The 26,389-nt window shown below is 39.4% G+C and overlaps 1 protein-coding gene across 8 annotated transcripts in view; it reads left to right on the forward strand.

Moving 5' to 3' along the window:
- The window catches only part of LOC122743064 (actin-binding LIM protein 1), a 157,069-nt gene that overhangs the window by 20,166 nt on the left and 110,514 nt on the right, over positions 1 to 26,389 (forward strand). For all 8 annotated transcript variants that reach the window (XM_043987750.1, XM_043987751.1, XM_043987753.1 and 5 more), the window contains exons 3-4: positions 12,996 to 13,122; positions 16,277 to 16,370. In XM_043987750.1, coding sequence (XP_043843685.1) covers positions 12,996 to 13,122; positions 16,277 to 16,370 — 221 coding nt within the window. The remainder of the gene's footprint in view (positions 1 to 12,995; positions 13,123 to 16,276; positions 16,371 to 26,389) is intronic.

The following is a 26,389-nucleotide window of genomic DNA, read 5'->3' on the forward strand; positions in this document are numbered from 1 at the left end:
GGTTCAGAGATGGTACGTGACTTGGCCCCTGATCAGAAAGCTCATGAGTCCCAGAGATGGAATATGAATTGATATCTTCCCACTTGCAAGTCCACCACTTTCCACTGTATCAAGTAGTCTCTTCTTGCTTTAGAAGAAGACTATATAAAATTCAGTTATTGTTTTAAAAGTATCTTCAGTACAATCATAGACTCTCCAAATTGGAAAGAACCTCAGAGTTGGCCATATCTGAAACAGGTAACCATTCTACACATTCTGCAAGATTCACCCAGCCTTTGTTTGAAGACCTCCAAAAAGAAAATATTCACTACCTCCTGAAGCAATCCATTCAATCTTTGGATAGTTTTAATTGTTGGGTGGGGAGGGGAATTTTCTTATACTAAACCAACAAATCATGTTAATTTCAATGTCTATAGTTCTTATTATAGAACTTTCAGTGAATAAAACTAGACTTCTAGGTTGTAGTCATAACATGAATTTCACAAATCAATTTTGGTTTCCAAAGAGGCAAATGTTTGAAATGGCTCCTACAGTCTAAGGTGAAGTCTCATTGAAATGTCAGAAAAGGTGTGATTTGCCTTTATAATGGCCTTGTATCATATAGCAATTGCATAACTGGTCAGGTGCTAAAAGCAGTGAAACTAAATCATTACCCCCTTCTTCTATTTTCTCCGTATTTGGAATAATGTAGGGGAAATTTACATTTTCTAATGAGCTTGCTGTCCAAGAAGTTGACTTGAACTCATGCATGATTTCCTGTTTGGCAAGAGCCAGTCTAAGTTGGGTGACTGAGCCCAGTTAAAGATTTATTACAAAGCTTTCACCTGGTTAAACTTTGCCATTGATTTGGATAAGTTAATGCCTAGGTTTTAGCACAAATACACTTGGGAAATTTTTTCAAGTATGTTTCCTATCATGCCTTTCTAAAGTCTAGGATATAGTTATGGTCTGTGAGCAGTTGAGGAGTGGTCTATTTCTTGACCTTCACTTGAAAATATTAGTCTAGTTTGTGAAATGTAGGATGGTCTAAGGCATGGGTACCCCTGAGTGCCCCTAGGATAACAAACTATAGTAACATATTTCAGTAGTGCTTTTGAGGTTGTCAAGATTGCTTTCCTTACAACAACCCTGTGAAGTAAGTAGTGTGTTTATTATTATCCCACTTTTTACAGATGATAAAACTGAAAATTAACAAGGCTTTGAAGTCAGATTTGAGCCTGTGTATCCTTATTCCAAGTCAAACACTTTCCACTATGCCACAGTTTGGGTGATATTCTGCCACTGCCCACCATAGGTATCTCTTTCTCTTTTTTATTTTGTACTCCTTATTTTAACCTTGCTTCCTTCCTTTTCTCTCTCCTCTTTCAGTTCCCTTTTTCCTTTTCCCCTGCTTATAAGGTATACCAGTGACCCCATTAGCAGCAGCACTAGGAACTAACAGAGGAGCTGCTGCTCTGTGGTCTAATGCTTTGGTGGTAGTCTATTAATGGTGCATGGGCCAATGAGGTTTAGACCTTAGATCCCAAAGCTCAACATCTGCCTCCACTATGAAAGACTATTAATAATAATAAATAGCTAGCATTTATATAGTATTTTAAGGTTTGTAAAGTGCCTTATATATGTCATCTCATATGGCAAATTGCCATTCAAAGGTGGCTCAGGGATCAGGGAATGTTTGCAAAGCATAGCTAGGCTATATAAATGAGAAACCAAGAGTATCCTTATTGCCCACAGTGGGAGAAAAATTCCAACTGGCAAAGTACTGTGCTGGTTGAATATTTTAGCATGCACACTTTAGGAGGGCAGAATGCCTTTTCTGCTTTTCAACTATCATAGTTAAAAGTCATCAGCCTCTAGGATGCTTCAGTAACTTTAGCTGTTTCTGAGCAATCCCCCCAAGGAACATGTAGTGCTTTCCTATATGTTGTCAAGCTGTTTCTGTTTTTCTTGCTGTACTTGAAGGATTTAGAAGATAATTCTCTGTTCTCCATAGTTTGTCATTTCTGAACTGAGATGCCAAGCAACCAGAGGACTAATGGGAACTGACCGTTTAGGTCAAGTCCAAAGTCTCTCTAGGACATCACTTAGCCTCTCTGGGTTTTCCTTTTCCTCATCTGTAAAACAAGGGAGTTGGGCTAGTTGACTACTCCAGTCCCTTCCAGCTCAGTGGTCATCAGAACAGCTCCCTGAGGGAGAAATTACAGGTGATGTTCCCATTTTACAAATGAGATGGACTCAGAGACTAAGCGACATACCTGTGATCACAAAGCTGGTAAATGTCAGGGGTGGATTTTGAAACTAGACTTGACCCCAACATTCTTCCCAACATTCCATTCTGTTGCCTATTGATAGAATTAGAGGTGTAGAGTTTTAGGAATTTCTTGGACAAAGCATTGTATTCTATATACAAAATTCCTTATGGCAAGGCAATGTGCATGTTGAATACAAGGCTTGGTATGGCTTAGAGGTTCTTGACAAAGGCAACAGGTTAAAACTCACAAAATTATAAGTCATATAATGTTTTTGGAGACTATGAAATGATTAAATAGGGACTGTTGGGTTACAACTTACAGAAAATAGAATTTAATGAGTTTATCCTATAAGGAGAAGGTAGGTTACTAAATGCTAGAAGATATTGATTTGAGCCATTTGAAGTGGGAGAAGAACATGGCTGAACGGGTCTAGAATGGGCAGGAGGGCATGAAAAAACTGCCCTGCTAGAGCTATGTGAAGGAGTCAGCTAACAAGAAGACTTTAGGTCCTAGATCCTGATAGTCTAGATAAAGGTTGAATGTTCATTGGAAGGCTGAAATTGCCCTTTAGCACCTTTTATCTTGTGAAAGAGGATAAGGCTCTTGAAGGTACCTGTGACTCTTTGCTGCCCTCTCTGGCATGAGAGGAAAAAGCAGAACAAAGGAAATTGGGGTTTTGCCGTTGATTTGCTCTAGAATCAGCTAGCTGACAGCTGATAGGTGGGATGCAGAATCCTGGTGAGTCTGGACTTGTCTGCCTTGTCCAAAGAAATCCAGCTTAAGTTTTGAAGTTCTCTGGCTTAAAAGGTGCTTCTAATCTATAGAAGAGTATTATGCTTTCTCAGCAACATTTTAAGTGACAGTAGGTTAAACAAGCTTGTCAGTGCTTCATCATTTTGAAAGAAGAAAGCTTTTCCTAACAGAAGAATGGTAAGGACCAGTAGGAGAGCAATTATCAGAGGCGGGACTTCATGGGTACAGATATTCCTGAGTGGATTGATGATATCATTACCTAGAGTCCAGACTTGTGAATAACAAAAATATGGACTTTTCTCACTTATGTGTCTCCCAGTCAGGTTTTATAAGTACACGTCTATTCTCCCCCACAAATACTGAGAGAGTATGACCCAGGTTTGTATGCAGACTATGATGTATTGATTATTTTTGCATTTATTTTCTATCAAGTACAGGTGGACTATTATTACTGTTTTTGTTTTATTGTTGAGCAAATGGTTATGTTTGAGATCTAATAACATCATTATTTTAATGGCTGGTTTTATGGAAACAGAAGCACATCAGTAGGGGCTCAAAAGCTAAAGTGGTGAGTAGGAGAAGTATATCTTCCACAAAATAAAGTTTACCCCCAGGACCATTTAAAGTTTTGAGTCTGACTTCATGGTGTTGAAAAACAGATCTTCTTGTTTAAGTTCAGTTTAGTGTGAAAAAACTAACCCAGAGAGTGAAAAGTGGTTCACACATCCAGTGCAGTGAATGAATCCATGCCAGCAGGTACCATATAGGAATCTATATTACAATAGATTCATAGTTTTAGAGCTAGAAGATACATAAGAGATCATCTAGTTTAACTGCTTCCTTTTACAGATGAGGAAAATGGGGCACAGACAGTTTAAGCAATTTGGTCAAGGTCAAGGTCTAAGTGATAGAACTGGAATTCAAATCCATACTGGTTCCAGGTCCATGCTTTCAATGCTTTCCCTTGTACCAAGCTGTTTGCCTCTAGTAGAGAAAAAAAATTTCCCCTGACTCATGCATTTACAATTCACTATGAGTTATTGCAGGGTTTATAGAAACAATCAGAACTTTAATATTGTTTTGGTTCAAGTCTGTAGGCTCTCATAAGCTAGAAACATATCTTCCATTTCTCTGTCACCCCTGGTGCCTAGTACACTGCTAGCTATGTGACACACTATAGAGGGACAAGGGATTGGATACCCCTTTTTTCCCCATCTGGTAAAGATGCAGTAATAATGTATGTTGTGCTTGTAGGGCATCCCAAAGGTTAACTGTATTAGATCACTTACAAAATTTTGGCATCACTATATTCCTCACTGACATTAAAGGTCTCTTTTTCTGAAATAGACATTTGATGTTATGAGAAATGGTGGTATTTGGGGGAAAGACAGCCAGAAAAAATTAAGGCAACTCAAGTTTATTCAAGGAGAAAAGAGGAGGATATGTATTATCTCCAACCACTGGAAAACTCAAACTTTGGATGGCTGCTGATGAACTAAGGCAAAAGGCCACTCAAATTCTTCCTTGTTGCTATTATTGCTGATGAAAACATATTTGACAAGCAATATTGTTTTACAAACTCAACAAAAGGGCCTCATTTAACATAGCTTGGGAGAGACATAGAATTGTGTTAAAATTTTTACACTTCAACATTTAAGCCAAAAATGTGAGATTAACTTACCTAATAAAAGGCATGATGGTAATTGTGGACAGCTTGGTTCTGGGGGAACACAGTCCATTATCAAGCTTAGCCCTCTATCCATTGCTTCGTTGTACAGGTTATCTTTGGATCTTTCTGAGGAAGACTGGCCTATAACCAAGTTATAGCCCTTAAATTACCTGTATCATACACTGGGGAAAAATATCACAGCCATTTGAGTGTCCTTGAAAACCTCCTGGAGAGGCAGTTGTTTTATTATTGCTTCTTGGCTAATGGAAATGGAGTGTTCCAGAGATTGCAGAATACCCTGTATCCAGTTATTGAAGCAAACCTAGCTGGATAGAGATGCCGTTTCACATTTCATTGACCCAAAGCTGACCTCAGCCCTAGGCTTTCTTACATTTAACCTTATGTCCATGTTACCTGCTAATGATACCTTCTAAAAAATGACCCATTGTGGCCTCACTTGAAACAGCCCATTTAAGTAGAAAAATGTGTTGAATGTGCTCCAGCTGGTCAACATTGTGTCAATTCATACATTTCTATTTATAAGCCAAAGATAGTCCTGCCAACACTGAACATTCATGAATGTGAAGAGGAAAGAGGTCGACAGTAAATTGGCACCTACTTTCTGGGTTTGCTTTCTTGTCCCCATACTAAATGGTTTAGATAAAAGCCTACACAGCTTTTTTGGTTAAACGACAGAGTGTTTCACAGACCATCTCATTTGATTCCCTTCAGTCAAAATGATTTCTGCCTCTTCTAATCTTATAGCATTTTTGGTCTTGCGCAAATAATGTAGTCTAATTAATTTTCTGTGCATTCTTTTTTTTATCTTTACCTAATAGACTAAGCTCTTTGAGAGCAGAGATTATATCTTCTTGATCTTTGTGCCCCTCAAGTCTTATGCAGAGTGCATTGTACCCAGTAGATACTTAATCAATGGTTATCAGATAAATATCCTCAGTTCACTTAGCTCCACAGGACCTTGATTCTAAGGTGTACCTAAGTAACTTTACCGGATACGCTAGTGGAGATAGATCATGGACCTTGGCTGAAATACACATGAAGATACCTTTGCTGTTTGCAAATGTCTTCCCTAAAACTATCTGTTGTTCTCCGAAATATTAAGTAGTTTTCAAGGGCCCAGGTGTACATGGCCCAATACCAAATATGATATCAGAAATCTCTGTGCTCCAGGATATTACAGTGGGGCAAAAGCATCTTTTAAAATGGAGCTAAGTATAGAGCAGGACATCATTCTGTCTTTTTGTATTGGCTTTCAGTATTTAAATGGATAGATTGTGTGCACAGAATATACAATTGAAATTACCTGGTAGATTCATTTCAGTGCTTCAACTGGTCAGTGATCTTGTAGATGTGGGTACTCCCTTTATTGGTACAAATCACAGTTTATGACTCCTTCTTGTCCTGTCTAATTCTTATCTGTGTTCTTCCATAGAACCTCCACATAAAATTTACCTCTAGGCATTCCTCTTGTTCTTGTTACATTTCATGGTAGTTATATAGCATCCAGGCTGTCCATCTATCATCTCTTAAGGAGTCCATCTACTTTATCATGGTTATTCTTCCTCAATCATATCCCCTTATTCTATTTCTTGAGGATTCGTCATCACTAGGAATATGATGCTGACTACTTGTGCCTACCATATGCCTCTTTTAGTTACATTACCCTTTCAGTTACTTGAAATGTTGATTACTCAAAAATTTTTGTGATGTGAGATTTGTGACCATTTAGGAAAAATATTTACCAAATGTATATGTCTTCTATGTTTCATATAACAAAACAAATCTATGGTAGAGATTTAGTGAACTAATGATATCCTTTCCATATTCTATTCATCCATTCATCTGTTCATATTAGCAAAATACAAGTGCCCACTGCCAGTCTTTTATTTATAAAAATTTCTATTTATGTGGAAATAATTTTCTTCACAGCTGAAAAACAGGAAGGCAGAGGGAAGACACTTAAAACATGAAAGCAGAGCTAAATTTTAAGTACATTTTTCTCATTTTTCCTCTTTTGTGAATATCCTAGTTTCCCTCAAAAGATTAGCTTAAACTATTGTTTCTAAACGAGACCTTTCCTGATTGCCTCAACTGCTAGTGCCAACACATGTATGTATGCCAACACACACACCCCCAAAAAAACCCTTGTATTCTTTTTGTATAGACAGGAATTATGTTTGCACATGTGTCTCTACCAGTAAAATATAAGATTTTTGACAGTAGGGACAGTACTGTGAGGGCCAAATTTAATATATTGAGAGTTAATTGAGTGGCTCACCATAATATTGGGGTCCCAGAAATAATGAGGGACCTCTAGGTCTAAAGCTCTGCCCCCCCCAACTGCCTTTTTAGATATTTCTCCCAGGCCAATAAGAAAGGAGCCTAACAGCCTCTTTTCTACAAACGAATCAAGTTTTAATAATGAGAATAAAATAAACAGCAAAGGTGAAATTAATAAAATCAAAGTCAAGGGAATAGGGAAAAAGAAGTACGGATAATCCTCCTAACTCTAACCCAAGTCTATACAATCCCCAGACTCACTTCCAGTTCAGCTAATTCACAAGAGCAGGGCTCGTATGTTAACTCACCAACTGGGGTCCTTAGCTTCAATGGAAAACCAGCTTTGCAGCCAGGGCCTGCAGGACTGTCTGTTCCTTCTGCTCGCACCAGAAGAGAAAGTCACTCTGGAAGAGACTGAGCTCCCCTCAGCAAGTGTTTACTCTTCCTCCCCCAAAAGGGGAGGTCCTTCAAAACTGCCTATGGAGAGTGGTTTCTCCTGATGACATCAGCAGCACACGTCACTCAGGGCAGGCCAGATTTGGCTCATCCCAATCAGTCAGCCAAATTCCAATAATCTTACCACAGTACCATTTTTGTCTTTATATCTCCATGGCCCAAAACAGTTCCTGATCTATAGGAAACACTGAAAAATTACTTATTGATTGATTGAACACAAACATTATGTTTCTACACAATATCTTTTCTCTTCCTAGAGTGATGAAAATTGCTCAAAGTAGCATTTGGTTTTACCAATCTATGTGACTATACAGTTTTATGGCATCTTCCAGGGAATTCCAGAGTGTTTTTGTGAAACTGATATGGGTTGCCAGAGAGCTGGTGACAGATGAGTGATGACCACTGATTAATTATTTTGATAAGATTTTTGTCTTCCTATAGTTAGCATTTGCTGCTTCAACTGAAGAGATCTCTTCTACTTAGATACTTCTACTTAGATTTTTCTTATTTTTATCTCAAATTAAGCCAACCAAAGAAATTTAAGAGGCTAACATGGAGTTAATCCCAAAAGGGTTTTATATGGATCAAAGGAGATAATATATGTAAAGCACTTGCAAACCTCAAAGCATTATATGAATCCTATATATTATTGATTGATTGATTGATTGATTGTTGTTGTTGTTGTTACTACCATCAGACCGGAATTTAGCAAGACACTTGCACAGTGTCATAGAATGAGATTTGATCTGAGAGACAAAACCCTTGGGTTTTAGTCTCATTTCTTCCACTAATTTACAAAGTCACTTAATCCCTCCTGGTCTTAGTTCCCTCATCTATTAAAGGAAGGGGACTAGACAAGTAAAGATGGCATCCAGTTCTAGCATTTCTAAGAGCTTTTCTTTTTTTCCTTCTCCCATTCTTCTACTTGTCCCATTGAAGAAAGAAGACATGATCTCTGGAACACTATCTACAGACTTAACTCCACTCACTCTTTGGGGAATTCCTTATAAGAAATGCCTTGGGGTTGGGGAGAAGATTTTGAAGATGAGTTAGAACACAGGTCCACTGACAGACATGTTCGCAGTAGAAGTCAAGTAAAACAAAGGCTTAGCAAGGGAAGATAGAACAAATGTGCTATCTGTTCTCTAGTAAAATCAACAAGCATTTATTTATTCATTCATTTAATTACTTGTTTGTTTAGATTTTTTTGTTGTTTTGTTTTTCTGGGACAGTGAGGGTTAAGTGACTTGCCCAAGGTCACACAGTAAGTGTCAAGTGTCTGAAGTTGGATTTGAATTCAGGTCCTCCTGAATCCAGGGCTAGTGCTTTATCCACTATACCATCTAGCTGCCCCTCAACAAGCATTTATTAAGTGCTTACTATATGATGTCATGGTGCTAAGTGCTGGGAATACAAAGAAAGGCCAGGAGGCTGAGGTAAGAAGGGAGAACTTTCCAGGGATGGGGGTGGGAGGGCACAGAGATGGAGGGAGACAATAGGGAAGATAGATAACAGTGAGGGAAGAGGCACAAGGTGGAAGATAGGGTGTTGTGTGAGCAAGTGACTGGATTGAAGAATTTGTGGAAGGTAAAGTAAAGAAGGCTGGAAAGGTAGGAAGGGGACAAGTTTTAAAGGACTTCAAAAGCCAAACAGAGGATTGTATATTTGATCCTGGTTGTAATAGGGAGCACAAAGGGAGTTTGTTGAAAAAGAGGGTGACATGATCATATCTGCACTTTGGGAAGGCGGCTAGACTGAAGTGGAGAGAGTCCTATGGTAAGGAAATTAACCAGAAGGCTATCACAACAGTCCAGACTTAGAATGAGAGCCTTCTTCAATTGTAAAAATGGTTTCTAGGGCTTCTTCCAGAACATGCACACACACACACACACACACACACACACACACACACACATCAGTGGTTCCATGTATAGAGAAAATAGCACCATGCTATCTGTCTGACCTTTTAGGACCTCAGTTCCTTATCTACAAAATGAAGGAAATGGATAGATAACCTCTACCTGTAAATGCAGCTCTAAATATATGAACCTATAAAGTCTATGAGACCCCAAGGCACTGTTGGATAGCAATTAGATCTGGAGTCAGGGAACCTAAGTTTAGATTTTACCTTTATTTCTTACCACCTGTGTGATATGAGGCAAGTCATTTTTTCCCTTTCAGAAACTATTTCCTCATCTTTAAAATAAAGGAGTTGGATATATAATTTCTAAGATCCCTTTCAGCTCTAATAATTTTCTAATTCTAAGAAACTGGCATTAATCATTGCCCAGAAAAATCTACCAATGCTAAAAATTTCACCATCCTACTTAATATTTAAATCTTTGCTGCCACCTAGTGGGCATTGTATAATTTTTTTAAATGAGCTTTTTTTTTTCTCCCCATTTGGATGAAAACAACCAGTCTTTCCTGGTATGATGTGGATTCATTTCTCTAAATTTATTATAGATGCAAATAGCATTACCACCTGTAAAGTGAAGTAAAATATTTGGGGGTCTACTTCATACAAAAGTATTTAATAAACGTTTTTATTGAAAATTGTGAGTTCCAAATTCTATCCCTCCCTCCTCTCTCCTCCCCTCCCCTCCCCTCTTCCTGAGGCAGTAAGGAATCAAATACAAGTTATACACGTGCAATTATACAAAACATTTCCATATTATTCATTTTGTACAAGAACACTTGAATAAAGGGGAGAAAAAAGAAAGTGAAAATAGCATGCTTCAGTCTGTGTTCAATCAATATCAGTTCTTTCTTTGGAGGTGGATAGTATGCTTCATCATTAGTCCTTTGGGATTGTCTTGGATCATCATACAAATTTTTTTTTGAAAAAAAAAAAGTTTTTCTGCGAGTGTTGGAAAACAGACCACACTTAAAATCTGACATACCAAACAACTGTACAAAATATATAATTTAGGAGGTGATCCTTTGAATTAAGAAATTAACCTTGCTTTGTTTCATTGCAGTTATTTTTTCATTTGTGCCTAGGATACTAATTTGTATATTGTATACTTAATAAAGGTTTATTGAATTGATTGACTACATTGTAAATGTTTTGAGGGCAAGGACTGTGTCTTAGCTCATCTTTTCATGCTATAGAACTTAACAAAGTAACTTTACATTATATTCTGTCCTCACTAGAAGTAGGAGTGTTATAAGAAATGAAGTGTGAGGTTTTAAAGTAAATGCCAAGGAAATAACTAGATGAAGATCCATTACTTCTAGAAAGTCAACTTGTGAAAGTGTCTGGATCAGACTTCCTGGATATAATTCTTGCTGGATTATATCCAAATGGTACAAGGTAATAAAAAAAAATGTGTGATCAACAAAGAAGTTAGAGTTACTTGTAAGAGCAAGGGATACCAGGTTGATACCTTACATATTCCATTGGTATCCTCACAATGTAAGGAAAATTTGAAGACGACCAGCTCTTTGGGTAGAGCCTTTCATGTAGACTTTGTAGGAAGATATAGACAAGAATCAGGCGTGCATAAGTTGAAATCTGTAACACTGGAGGGAATTCCCACTTCAACAAGATCAGAGATCTGTGTGTGTATTTGGGGGCATAGTGTTCCAAGAACTTAGAGTTATCTCTACATGAGTAAGACTCCATATGCATGTAAAATAACTAGCAACATGGGATAGTACATAATGAAATGACAAAATGTTTATGCACTAAAATCTTGAAGAGTTGAGAATGGATGAGACCAAACATTTATTAATCAGTAGGTGCTGTGCTAAATGCTTTGCAAATATCATCTCATTTGATCCTGACAACCTCCTGGGAGGTAGATGTTGTTATAACCCCCATTTTACAGTTCAGGACACTGAGGTAGGCAAAGATTGACTTGCCCAGGCTCACACTGCTAGTAAGTATTTGAGGCCAGAATTGAATTCAGGCCTTCCTGACTCTAGGTCTAGCGCTTTATCCACTGCAACACCTAGCTGATTCTGGAGGGAAAAGTAAACTGTCTCAACAAATAGGAAGATCAAAGAAGTGGTACTAGAATCATGTAATGAACATTCTTGCCTTTAAATTTTTTTTATTCTGAGCTTAAACAGCAAGAAACAGGAGCAAGAACATTTCTATCAAATAGAACAAGAAAAGTTTATTATCCATGAAACCATGAATTTCTTTTACATAAAGCTTATCACTAAAAAGTATGTAATAGGGGGCAGCTAGGTGGTACAATGGATAAAGCACCAGCTCTGGGTTCAGGAGGACCTGAGTTCAAATTTGACCTCAGACACATGACACTTACTAGCTGTGTGACCCTGGGCAAGTCCCTTAACCCCAACTGCTTCACCCAAAAACAAACAAACAAAAAATATATAATAAATTCCACATTATTTTCAGAGCTGTCCTGCTTGTCTGTGTCTTCTTCTGAACTCCTCTTTTATTCTGTGCATTTTTTTTTAATGTTTCAGTGCTATTTGTTTCTTTCTTTTATGTTTTTTGGACCTAACAGTATCCCTTAACCTTCCCCCCTCTAAAAAGAGAAAAGCACAATCCTTGTAATAACTATGTATTAGCATATTATGGTTATGTCTAAAAATGCATGTTTCATTCTGTATCTTGAGATCATTTGTCTTCTGTCAGCCATTGGCAAGTATGTGTTATTATCAATCCTCTGTAGTCATGGACTGTCATTGCGTTGATCAGAGTTTTTAACTCTTTCAAATTTGTTTTTCTTTTCAATGTTTTTAAAATATAAATCATTCCTCTGGTTTTATTCTTTTCACTCTGCATCAGTTCATATAAATCTTTACTTATTTTCTGAAAACTGTCGCTTTCATCATTTTTGTGGCACAATAGCATTCTTTTATATTCATATATCCTATTTGTTCAGCCATTTCCCTATTGATGGATGCCCACTTAGTTTCCAATTCTTTGCTACAGTTGAAAAAAAACTACTATAAATATTGTCATACAGGTGGGTCCTTTTTCCTCTTTCTTTGATTTCTTTGGGGTGTAGATCTATTGATGGTATCATTGGGTTATGGTTATGTACAACTTAATGACTTTGGGGATATAGTTTCAAATTGCTTTCCAAAATGGCTGGATCAGGGACAGCTAGGTGGCACAGTAGATAAAGCATCAGCCCTGGATTCAGGATGACCTGAGTTCAAATCCAGCCTCAGACACTTGACACTTACCAGCTATGTGACCCTGGGCAAGTCACTTAACCCTCATTGCCCTGCACCAAAAAAAAAATGGCTGGATCAAGTCACAGCTCCTCCAACAGGGTATCAGTATATCTGCCTTTCCACAGGCTCACCAACAAATGTCATCTTTGCCAAATAGATACAAAACCTAGGTTATTTTTATTTGCATCTAGTTTGTATTTCTTCAATTATTAGTCATTTGGGGTCCTGCCTTATATATTCTCTAATGTTCCTCTTCCCCCAAAGTCCTTTCGCTACATGGAGTTCCATTGGAAATAAATAATAGTTTTAAGCATCAAATAAGGTATTCGTTCATTTTCTTCCTTTCAGGCTTGAGTTTTATACAACAAACATGCAGTACTTTGTTGGTTGCTGTTTTCCAGATTGTGCTGGCTGTGGCAGAGACATAAAGAATGGGCAGGCACTGCTGGCTCTGGATAAGCAATGGCACCTGGGGTGCTTTAAGTGCAAATCCTGCGGAAAAGTCCTCACCGGGGAATACATCAGCAAGTAAGAGATCTCTCACTATATGGAATCCAGAATTAACAGTGGGTTACAAAACCAAATGCTCTCAGTGGTTGACAGAGGGCATTTAATGAATGAAATCCAGCAAGAAGTACACTCATCCTCATTGAGGAGGTGTAGCATCATACATAAGGCCCTGGACTTAGAGTCAGGGAAAGCTGAGTTCAGATCCCATCTCAGATACTAACTGTATGATAAGATGCAAGTCAGTTCTTTGCATCAGTTTCTTCATCTGTAAAATGAAGAGATTATATTGAATGGCCTCTGAGGTCTCTTCCAGAGCGAAACCTATGATCCTATGAACCCATGTTCATGCCCCAACTTTCTCAAATGCCCCAGGTTTGTAGCAAACACTTTGTAATGTTGTCTCATAATTGAGTTGGGCAAGGAAGGCCAGTCCTGTTTAGAATCTTAAGCTCATGAGAGAAATCAGCACTTGAGTCCCTACAACATTCAAGGCACCAAGCCCAGCACTGAAGCTACAAAGAAAAGGCAAAAACCAGTCCCTGCTCTCAGATCTCACAGTCTAATGAGGGAGATTACATGAAACCATGTAATAGATAGACAGACAGACAGAGAAAGAGAGAGAGAGAGAAAGAAAGAAAGAAAGAGAAAGAAGAAAGAAAGAAAGAAAGAAAGAAAGAAAGAAAGAAAGAAAGAAAGAAAGAAAGAAAGAAAGAAAGAAAGAGAGGGAAGGAAAGGAAAGGAAAGGAATGGAATAAAGATTAACAAGGACAAGGATAGGACTTTAACTGAGACTTAAAGGAAGCCAAAGAAACCAGAAGGTGGGGATGATGAGGGAGATAATTCTAGACATGGGGGAGTTGGGAGATGGAATGTCTTGTTCAAGGAATGACAAGAATATCAATTTCATTAGATTGTAGAATATGTGGAAGAGAGTAGTAAGTTATAAGGTGACTGGAAAAGCCATTTTATAAAGGTATTTAAAAATCAAAAAAGAAGATTTTTATTTTTTATTTTGATGAGGCAATGGGGGTTAAGTGACTTGCCCAGGGTCACACAGCTAGTAAGTGTTAAGTGTCTGAGGTCGGATTTGAACTCAGGTCCTCCTGAATCCAGGGCTGATGCTCTATCCACTGAGCCACCTAGCTGCCCCAAAAAAGAGGATCTTATACATGTTGGTGGAAGTGTTAGGCAGCCAGTGAATTTGATTAAATAGAAAATATGTGACATGGTCAGATTACTCATATTTATTTTTTTAAATATATGCAAGATGCTTTCCTTTAAGCAGCCTTGTGTAGGTGATAGTGAAAATGTTACTGCATTTCACATATTTTCATATCTGGAAGGTGTGGTTTGGTGCACGAGAACCAGTGTACAGTCCCAGAGATGATGATTGGCAGAGACAGGTTTAGAATCCTTGGATCTCAATTTCAAATCCATTCCTCTTTGTACTGCACCAAAATGCCTCTCCATGACAGGTCTTGGGGATGTGTCTGAGCAGGCCTAGCTTTATGCATAGAGATGCAGAAAGCACTTGCCCACGTGGTAGGATTTGAGAAATGCTAAAGAAGCAACTCCCTACCCAGAAACATCTGCCCCACTGGTCTGAACAGTGGAAGAGCTAGGATTTGTCTTGAGTCTGTAAGTGCTTCTTTTGAAACACAAATAAATCATCTGGGAGGGGAAGAGTAGCACAGTAAGGCTTAATCAGTCATTAATATTTTAGCAAGAATTATCTCATCAAGGTGGATGGAAGGAATAGAGACTGGATTGATGATTTCATTGATATGGGAAAGTCAGCACCTTCTCTGAAATTTGTAGGATTGGAGAGTTGCCAGGAACACTGAGAGTTTAAGCAACATACCCAGGTTCATACCCCACCCTATTTGAACATTCTTTATTATTAACTTTATTCTGAACTTGGCAAAGAAATGGACTTTTCCATATACAAAATAGAACAGAAAAAAAAAAGGATTATATGTGAAAACATCAATCCTTGCATACAGTTTGTGAGGCTTTTTAAAAAATGTAAGATATTGGGGGCAGCTAGGGGGTGCAGTGGATAAAGCACCGGCCCTGGATTCAGGAAGACCTGAATTCAAATCCGGCCTCAGCATTTGACATTTACTAGCTGTGTGACCCCGGGCAAGTCACTTAACCCTCATTGCCCTGCCCCCAAAAATGTAAAATAACATAAAGCAGAGCCTCAAAGGCTTATGGAAAATGCACCCAGGGCAGGCATGTTTTTATTGGGGAGGGCAGGCACGGAAAAAATATATTAAGATATTTAATTCAACAATTTAAGGGACTACACTGTTCAAGGCACTATGGAAAGGATATATCTAAGGGTCTGACAAGGAGACCAGGTTCAGTTGGAGGTTCCCTAGTGGAGAGCCCTGGGTTTCCATAGATCACCATTCGTTCATTTATTCCACTAATATTTATTAAGCACCTATTGTGTGCAATGCACTCTCTAGGTGGGGCTTGGGGGAGGAATACCAAACAAGGGGTGACCCCTGCCTTTAAATAACTTACTCAAGGCCTCTGAAGGTTATGAAGATACTAAAGAAGAGGAGAATAGAGTAGACCCAGGAATAGAAGAGGAAGAAGTATAAGCCCTGGGTTGATCCCTTGCAAGACTTTTGGCTCTGGTTCTCAGGTTTTGAATTTATTAAGGTGGGCCATAGAAGCTGCTGCTACATCAAAGCAAGATAATAGGCCCACCAGTCACACACTTCCTATCCAGAAAGGTTGTGATGAGAAAGAGCAACAAGGGACCCTTTTGGGGTTCTGCAATTGTATAAACTTATATGTGCATCCATTATGAACCCAAGCTTCCACAGATGACGGGCAGTAATGCCTGTTAGTTAGATCATAAGCATAGACATTGCTGTCCTTAAGCTGCTTGGTTATTATTATCTGTATTGCAGAGGGCACTATATTCCCTCTGGCTCCTCTGGGTGTCTTGAGTGTGTGGTTCTGATAGCCTCATGTGCTCTCAAGAAACAAAAATTTTTCTTAATTTTATTTTGTAGGAGAGTATGTTGGGGGAAAAGGTTTCCTTTTGTAGTTGCTGCAAGCTCTGGATTCCTGCAGGGCTATCTTCACACTCTACAGAACAGGGCTTTTAAGGAAATGGGAAGTAGATTCACACTACTTGGGCTTTCTTCTACAGGGATGGAGCTCCTTACTGTGAAAAGGACTATCAAGGGCTCTTTGGTGTCAAATGTGAAGCTTGTCACCAGTTCATCACGGGGAAAGTTTTAGAGGTAAGTGACAGATTCTTTCTCATAACCAACAGTCATGAGTTTCAGAGTTGCAGGGGCTTTCCAATGCTGCCAGAGACAACACAAAGCACCGGTCCCATATACCCACACCTCTATGGCAGAATTCAAAGGAAAATTCCACTTAACCACTTGAGATTATTTGACATCGATATCTACTGTATGAGAAAAGATTTTATTTCTCATAAGCTTTGCCTACCTATGGAGAAAAGAATGTTTCTCCATGTGACCAAGGTCTTTTTTTTTTTTTTTTGGTGATGCAATTGGGGTTAAGTGACTTGCCCAGGGTCACACAGCTAGTAAGTGTCAAGTGTCTGAGGTCGGATTTTAACTCAGGTCCTCCTGAATCCAGGGCAGGTGCTTTATGCACTGTGCCACCTAGCTGCCCCCCATGTGACCAAAGTCTTACAAGCAGCTAAGAAACCCAGCAAATTAGCCCTGGGCCTGGAGTCGGGAAGAGCAGTTCAAATCCAGCTTTCTAATACCTGTGTAACCCTGGGCAAGTCACTTATATATGTCTGCCTCAGCTTCCTCAACGGTAAAATGGGGATCAGGATAGTACCCATATCCCAGGGTTGTTGTGTGGATCAGATGAGATAACAACTGTAAAGCATTCAGCACAGTGCCTGGCACATGGGAAACACTATACAGGTGTTAGTGATCATTATCATGTTTACAAAATGAGAATCATAATAGCCCCTACCTCAGGACTGTTGTGAGCATCAACAAATTAGGTAATATTTGTAAAGCAATAAGCATAGTACTGGGCACTTAGTAGGTGCTTTATAAATGTTTATTTCCTTCCCTGCCCCTTCCCTTACAGGATTGTAGCTGCCATAAGGGTCTTATCATGATTGTCTTATAGGCATTATACAAAGTGGGTTTTTTCTGCAAACTAGAGTTTTTTGCTGTGTTGCAAAGATATCAGTTTACAGTTAGAATATATGAGAATTTAACAAAAGCAAGAGAAAAAAATCAAGGGTTTATGAGATGAAGGACAGAAAGAAAATTAGGAGAATTTTATATCAACAGCTAGAGCAGAGGAAACAGTGTTAGGCCTAGGGTAAGGGGAATAATGGGGTGTGTTTGTGTATGCAGCATGCATGTACACACATAGAATGTGTACATTAAATACAATTTGATAGCCTTAGACATACAACTGGTAACAATTACAGGTAGCATTTATCTAGTGCTTCAAAATTTGCAAAGCACTGTACATTTTATATCACTTGATCTGAAAAAAGAAAGGGTGAGTAAAACATGAAGAGGTAGATTCTCCGCCCTAAGAAACCCACATCCTGTGTAATGATGAACACCCTGAGTATATTGCGTCTCTCTAGGTGTGGCTGCTCCAGGCAGGACAGTTTGGGGTCACCTTTTCTCCCTTGTTGCCTCTTCCTGATGGTCTATCTGTGGGTAGTGATGACATCGTCACTTGCATTCATAATGAAACCTCTGTGTTCAGGAGATTTAGCTAAGTGCTGAAGGATTAAAAACAAGCAGACCCTGCCCACAAGGAACTTCTAGTCCAATATAAGGATAAGACATGGACAGAAATCACTATGGCAGACGTCAGAATGTGATTGTTGTATAGGGGTGGCATGGGGTCCCACCTACTGCAGAAGGCTGCTTGGTGTGCATGTTTCTTTGCCCCCATGAAAAGTAAAGATTACCCTACTTAGAACATACCCACACCCAACTCTCAGGGTGGATATTGTAGATGGCAGATCAAGACGAAGGTGGAGCAGGAAGTCTAACAGCCAGAACCATGTCTGGACTGACAGCAAGAAAGACTCCTTGACTAATTTTACCTGTCACCTGGAACTATATGAATATAATCAGATTTAATCATCAAACTTCACAGGGCAGAGAAAGTCATTTCAGAAGGGTTCTCTGAGCTATTATCATTAATAGTATATCAATAAGCATTTGCTTTTAATTTTACTTTATATGCCATATTTTAACTCTTTACTATTTTATTAAATCACAAATAAATGACCACCTCTAATGTCCTTTCCAGCTCTTAATTTGTGATCTTAATATGAGTTGATATTTATGATTTCTTAAAATGGTTTACAAAATGTTTATATGTACTATCTCATGGATCTTCTTCACCATAAGTCCTATTAACTGGGCAGGGCTGGTATTATAATTCTCATTTCATTTATGAAGGAACAGAGGCTCAAAGATGGATCAGGATGTTTCCCAACTTCCCCTTGATGGGATTCTCCAACAGAGGGCTAGTTTTGATTTTTAAATTTCCAGCAGACCTTGGGTCACTTTTCTTTCAAAGAATTCCACAAGTGTCTCAGAATCACAGAATCTGGGAGTTTGGAAAGGGGCCTCAGTGGCCATTTAAGTCCAACCCACACACTGAAAGAATCCCTCTTTACACCTCCCACCCCTTGCTCTTGGGGCTTCCTCTTGAGGCCAAAAAGGGGCAGCTAGGTGGCGCAGTGGATAAAGCACCAGCCCTGGATTCAGGAGGACCTGAGTTCAAATTTGGCCTCAGACACTTGACACTTACTAGCTGTGTGACCTTGGGCAAGTCACTTAAGCCCCATTGCCCTGCAAAAAAACCAAAACAAAACAAAACAAAACAAAAAGAATAAATCTCATCTCTTTTCCAGGTAATAGCCCATCTCAAACATAAAGATAGCTCTCGTGTTTACCCCAAGACTTTTCTTCACCAGGTTAAACAAGCCCAGTCCCTTCAGCAAGGTTACAGTCAGCCTTGTAGTCGGTGATAGAAAAACCCAATTGATTACACTGAGGGATAGCCCCATGTATGTTGGGGAATCATTGCCACACAACCCTTTATTCAGTTGGCCAGGACTGACTCCACCTGCCTTGTATCTAGCATTGTATGTTTTCAGCACAGAGCTACATATGAAGCTGTGGATTTTCAATAAATTCTTTTGCTGATGATGGTTCTAGACTTCATTGGTAATTATAGGAAAACTGCTTCCCCTAAACTGGAATGACCATAAATAGCATATAACACCATTTCTGTTGTGGGGGAATGACCATAAATAGCATATAACACCATTTCTATTATGGGGGACTAGAGGTTTGATCTTCTGTATGGTAGAAATAAAATTGGGAGGAAAAAAAAGATGAGCTGAGAAATTTAAAAAAAAATTTAAAGCACACACACACACAGAGAAATAGACCATAGTATTCCAGATGCTAGTAGTATCTGGATAGTATCCCAGATATGACTCTATGGGGCACAAGAAGGGAGAAACTGAATATATCCCACAGATCTTACAGAGAACTTAGCAAAAGGGAAAAGATGTGTGGCCTCCCTTGGGGAAATGAGTTTGCTTTGGGCTAGTACCATCCAAGTTTGTAAATGGTTCCCCAAACAGGTTTTTAGTTTACTTTCAGTTTGGACAATTTGCTGTAATAGCTGCAAGAAGGAATGTCCGATACAAAACTGCTTCTAAACACATAACCATTTTGAAGAAAAATGTGTCTGAGTATGTTTTCTCTAGGAAGTCAAATTGCCCCAGGGATCACTGTACCTTCAGAGTATTTTATCAAATCCTAGGACTTGGGATTTGAGGGAAAGCAGCTCTGACTGACCATGAGGTTTTTGTATGATACCATTCTACTGGGTGCTGCTGTCACCCCACATGAGATTCACAATCCACCCCACTGGCATCTTGCCCTGCTCACATGGGTGTACCCTGTGTGATTGTCAAACAATGATGCAGTGCAGCCAGTTTGGCCACGTTGCCTTTATAATAAATAGTACAGCTCATGCTCTGAACATCCCACCCCCTCCCTCCCACACACCTCCCACCTTGCCCAGCCTTTTCCTCTTTTCTCCTGCCCACCAGCACTGGTGAAAGAAGCACTTGAAAATGCAATTATAAGATTGAAGGCCACGTCCATTTGATAGTTCGACAGGTGGCAGCAATAGCAGCTCCAAAGGAAATGGAAGAAAACAGCTGAGCTGCTTGGGAGAAATGGTAAATACTAGACAGATACTTGGGCACACCCCTTTTCTAATATTTTATAATGAGGTTTGAAGCTGGTGTTTTTGAGTTCCCACAGGGCCACAGGAGTCCTACACTTGGCACTGATGAACTCAGATTTGATATAGCCTTGAGCCAGAGGGGGTATAGCAGATCAAAAATTGCCTTTCTCATGGGAGGAGCTAAGAATCAGGTGGTATAGTGGAAGGGATGCTAGAACTCAAGCACCTCATCTCCTCTACTAGCTAGCTGTGGTTAACTCCTCTGGGCCTCCGTTTCCTTCCTCATTTGTAAAAAAATAAAAATAAATCCGCAGCGGGTGGGATTATCATACTAGAGGGGGTTGAAAGGCAACTTCTGGCTCAGTAACTGCATAACCTATGACTGGAGTGTCATTTGTTTAAGGGCTCACAGCCCAGGGGAAGCAGCAGTGGAGTTCAGACACATGCTAGCCATGGAATTTTAAGTAAGTCTTTTCACTTTTCCATCCTATGATCTCATCTGCAAAATGGGGATGATTATACTACCTAAGTGCCAGGGCTTTTCTGAGGAAAGACCAAAACACTCTACATGGTATGCTCCAAGGCTTAGAGCTGACTTTGGGAATGCCCTGTTTATCTGAGGGATTGAATAATTGAGCTGGAAGTAACATACCTTAATTGAGAGGCATTGTGAATTCCCACAGACAAATCAGAGAGATGGTGGAGTCTCTAGAATGCTGGACTTAAAGACCTGAGTTCAAATTCTACCTTAATTTTTCAGCTATGTGACTCTGGACAAGTCACTTAGCTTCTTTCAGACTCTTCATCTTTAAAAAGGGGGTAACGATAACACCCTCCTCACAAGGTTGTTATGAGAATCAGATGTGTTTTATATGTAAAGTACTTTGCAAACCCTAAAGTGGTATGCTGTTGTTGTTGTTGTTGTTGTTGTTGTTGTTGTTGTTATTCATCCTTATTGTATGAGACAAGGTCTTTTATTTAGTATACACTCCATAAAATTTTAGCAAATTGAACAGGACTAAAGGTAAAAGAGAGGATTATCAATTGTTACCTCCCATACAAAAACATTTCTGGATCTCCTCTCCCCTTAATTGTTGATGTTCTCTCCCTCCTCAGAGGAAGCTGGGTTGAATAATGAATAAAGTACTGGCCTTATGTTTCAAGAAGTCCTGAGTTTGAATCCTACTTCAGTTACTATCTGTGTGGCCCAGAGCTAGCTGCTTAACCTCTGGAAGTCTCATCTTCCTCAACTCTAAAGTAGGGATGATGATAGTACCTACGCCATAGGGTAGCTGTGAAAAATCAAATAAGAAAATATGTGTAAAGTACTTTACAAATCTTAAAGCATTATATAAATCCTAGCTATCATTATTTTCATTATAAAATTACCTTGTATTTATCTATGTAAGGAAGGAAATAGACACTTCCCTTTAAGCACAGACTATGTGTCATGTCTAATGCTAAGCACTTTACAAATATTATCTCATTTCATCTTCAAAACAGTCCTGGGAAGTAGGAGATATTATTATCCCTATTCTCTAGTTAAGGCAGCTCTATATACACGGTATATCCTTCCAGTAGAACGGGTTTCATTTTTACTTTTGCCCCATTGTCAAGTACACTTACCTTGCATATAGTAGGCACTCAAATTTTGAGTCAGTTGAATTCAGGACCAAAGTTAAACTATTTTCTCCTCAACTATGATGTGAACATTGTGTAGTAGAAAAGAAAACTTATCTTCCCTAGGTACTTGTTCATTGTTTCTCACCATCCTCTCCCCAAATCACTCACTATGCATGCTGGGGGGGGGGGGGGTCTGCATGCCAGTACCAAACTCATTTCCTTTAGTGACAAAAAAAAAATAACCAAAGTCATTTTTTGAGGTAGCTCAAAACAGTGATGGTTATTTAATTCCTTCTAAGTGGCCACTAGTCACAGAATCAAATTTAAAAGTAGGGAATCCTTCTTGAACCCATGCAACAGTAAGGTAAAGCTCTGGGGACAAGGAAGTATGTACACCTTGAGAGAATGATATTTGTTCTGCCCTCCTCCCTACCAGAAAGATGAGAATGTATTCTGGGTAAGTGGTGAGGGAAGAGGAAGATGAGAAGGGGAGGAGGGTTGCAGGATTTCTCTAGGTACCTCCTTCTTTGTTTATCTTATCTTAAATTTTGTCACAACCCGCAAAATTTTCTCTATAGGAAGCACTTGCTAGAGAGGGCCATGTTTCTTTTTCTTTTTGTTTTTTTTAGTGAGGCAATTGGGATTAAGTGACTTGCCCAGGGTCACACAGCTAGTAAGTGTTAAGTGTCTGAGGTCAGATTTGAACTCAGGCACTCCTGACTCCAGGGCTGGTGCTCTATCCGCTGCGCCACCTAGCTGCCCCGAGGGCCATGTTTCTTAATCTCCACTCCAGTTTCTTTCTTTCTTTCTTTCTTTCTTTCTTTCTTTCTTTCTTTCTTTCTTTCTTTCTTTCTTTCTTTTTCTCTTTCTTTCTTTCTTTAATAATTTGTTTGTTTTTAAGAGGAGGTGTTAAAAAAAGACATGTTTAACCTGACCCATCAATTGGGAGCCATAAACTAAACATCATTTAAAATTGGGATTTGATTCGTTCTGCTTGTCCCCAAAGGGCAGAAACTAGGAGCCAGGGGTTAGACGCTGTGGAGGGGCAGATTTAGGTTCTACATAATGAAAAACCTCGTAATGACTGGAACCATCCAAAAGTAGAATGATTTGCCTCAAGAGGAATTTGGTTCCCCTACTTGGAGGTTTTCAAGCAAAGTCTGGATGACTAATTGATGGGTATCATGCGGAAAGAATTCTTATTCCAATACAAATTGGAATAGATGGGCACTGGAGTTCCTCCTCCTTCTGATATCCTGAGATCCATATGTAAGGATATTTGGGGTTTGCAGATTACTTTCTGTCTCCATCTCTTCTAGTTAAGCTGTACTCTGCGGTCACAATGTATAAGATGCATAGTATCGCCACCCTCTCAGAGCAGGAATTTTTCCTCTCCCCTTTGAAATGTGCAGGGAAACTTTACAGACTACAGGTGTCTAAAGCCAAGACAAAGGTGGAATTGGATGGCATCCATTCATTGCTGCTTCTCCTTCCCTCCCTATTGCAGTGTGTTAGTTCTCCTCAAAGAACCTTCCCAGATCATTGATTTCCCTCCCCACATACAAGTTGTTATGTGTCGGCTTCACAAAGGAAGGCAAACAGGAGACTGATGTGTGTGTGTGTGTGTGTGTGTGTGTGTGTGTGTGTCAATTGGGGTTAAGTGACTTGCCCAGGGTCACACAGCTAATAAGTGTCAAGTGTCTGAGGTCAGATTTGAACTCAGGTCCTCCTGAATCCAGGCCTGGTGCTCTATCCACTGTGCCACCTAGCTGCCCGTGACTGATTTTTTTTTAACAATATGAAAACAAAACAAATGAAGATGCAGGCATTTTTCCAAATACTTAAGAAGGGACTAAAGATAAAGGTCAACATCAAACTGAAAATCAGTGACCTCATATAATGAATTTATCAGACACTTTGTGGTTACAGAGTTTGTTCTCATTTTAGATTTCCCATGACCCCATAAGGTAGCTAGTGTAACATTTACCTCCATTTTACACCTAAGAAAAATAGATGTTAAGGGTGGTGAAATGACTTGCTCAAAGTCACTCACCAAAGGGTGGAACCAGGATTCAAGCCCACTTCTCTGGATTCAGAGGCTAACACTCATTACAATATGTATCTTTTTTTGTGTAGAGGAAGCCACTGGCCTGGAAGGAAAATTCCAAGCATTCAGAACTCACCTAGGGAAAGTCTCTGCCCACTTCTCCTATCTGTCCTTTGATCTCTGAGTAAGCTCATTTACAATTCCCTTTCCTAGGGCAGTGATCTACTAGAACCAGCTCCTACCAGCTAGCCAGAGCCTATTATTAAATTTTCATTGAGAGCATTTAAACCCCAGAAATGGGCAAATGCTACAAATCAGGGCTTGATTTATTGTTTTGTTTTTTTTCCAAAAATAATTTTTCTCCCTCTTTGTTTGACCAGTTTTCTCTGTCACTCTATCTAGAAAGTAATTTCATCTGCTTGCTTTTTTTTTTTTTCAGTAAGACAGTATATTTTTATGGGATATATTATACATGTGTGTAATGTTCGGAATCTCTGGCTAGAAATGCTTCGTGGCTTTTATGATGGTTTGAGGTACTATAAAATGTGAAAATGAGATTTTCCTAACCTTTGCTCAAACACAATCCACCTTGAACTTATCTCCAGTGGGGACCAGTTGAACCCTAACTCATCTTTCATTAGAAAAAATAATCTAAAGGAGTAGGTTAAAATCATATCAGCTGGTCTCCTGGTGTGTAAGAAATAGAGTTATACATTGATTCAACATGTCTCTCCAGGTTTTCTGAAGGATTAAAAGCCCTTATTTTAGGGCTATGTTTCTAGTTTGATTATAACTCCCAATTCAAAAAGGGCAAGAACCATTGTGTGTGTTGGCCCCATGAAATGAATTTACTTACAGACTGTTGGCATGAGATTTAGGCAACCCATTTTTGTACAAGTAAATCATTTTTCAAGTGTTAAAAAGACAATACCTTGTAAATAGAATTAGACAGTGAATATATCTTGGTAAAGGGCTAGTCTATTATCTGGCATGAGGAAAACATAGGTTATCCATGATAACTGCGAAGGAATGTAATCTTTTTGTCGCCAGTGAAGATGTAATTAACGAAGGACAAGATGGCATGACAACTTCTCTTATTTTTTGCCCTGCTTGGCTTAGACACACAAAGCAGAAAGTAACAGCCCATGTTTATAAAGAAAACTAATTACATTCTACTCATTCCTATTGTGCTCAGTATAATTTATGTGTTCCAACATGATCATGGCCCCAAATATTTGAAGGCTAGGAAAAAAGAAAAGAAGTAAACTTCATCTCATACTGTGTTTGGGACATAAGCAATTTTGGTCCATGAGCCAATAGGGACAGTTAACAGTGATAATATTTTATATTTGAAAAATGCATTTATTTTTTCAATGTTCTTTTACTTTTAAAAATTTTGCTTGATTTTTACACTGACTTTGTAAATTAAATGGCAAAGATAAGACCCAAGAACATCAGGTTAGGCCACAATAGCAAGTTGAACTGAATGTATTGAAAATAAACAATGAGCCACTCTTGGGTTCCAAAAATCAACTTCAGAATTATAAAACAGGATGCTAAGGACCTTGACCACATGGCTTGCCCTCAGAGGCCTTCACCTCATGGCGGAGCTTTTCTACAATTATCACCAATTTGGAGTTCATGGTTGAAGCAGGCTGGTGACGGAGGACTTGAGGAGGAACCAGACAAGGCTGGAACTCTAGACTAGAGCCAAGATGGTGGAGGAAAGGCAGTGAGCTCCCAAACTCATGACACAATCGCTCCAAAAAACATCCAAATAACGCCATAGGAAAATGCCCGAAGCAATAAAACTCACAGAAGAATGTGCTGAAATCATCTTCTAACCAAGAACAGCTTGGAAGGTCAGAAGGAGGGAGCTGCTGTGCTAATACAGGAGTCAAGCCCAACCCCACAGTCACCCTGACACAGATCCAGTCCCAGGAAGGCCTAAGAAGAGAAACAGACCCCCAGAGCCTCTGAATCAGCTGAAGCACCAGTGTTGTCTGAAACTAAGCTCACAGTCTGGTGAGTGGGCTGAGCCCTGGGCAGGGGGGAGGCCACAGGGGTATATGCTGGTGCTAAGGCAGAACTTGGATTTTACATCCCTGCTGAGAACCAGGAGGTAGGCTCAAGTAGCAGTGGCCCAGGTGGGGGAGGGACACAGGCTCGTCGGAGCTAACAACCACAACACACAAAGCTGGTTGATTAGCAAGTTGGTCTGGGGGTCATCTAAGGACCAGGGAACAGGCCAGGTGAGGGAAGAACCTGATTCTCCTTAAATCATACCACCTGGGACTTCTTAAGCTTGGGATACTGCAGCCTGGAAACAGTGCCCCACTTTAAGGAGCT

Source organism: Dromiciops gliroides, chromosome 2 (assembly GCF_019393635.1).
Source record: "Dromiciops gliroides isolate mDroGli1 chromosome 2, mDroGli1.pri, whole genome shotgun sequence".
Classification (NCBI taxonomy): Eukaryota; Metazoa; Chordata; class Mammalia; order Microbiotheria; family Microbiotheriidae; genus Dromiciops; species Dromiciops gliroides.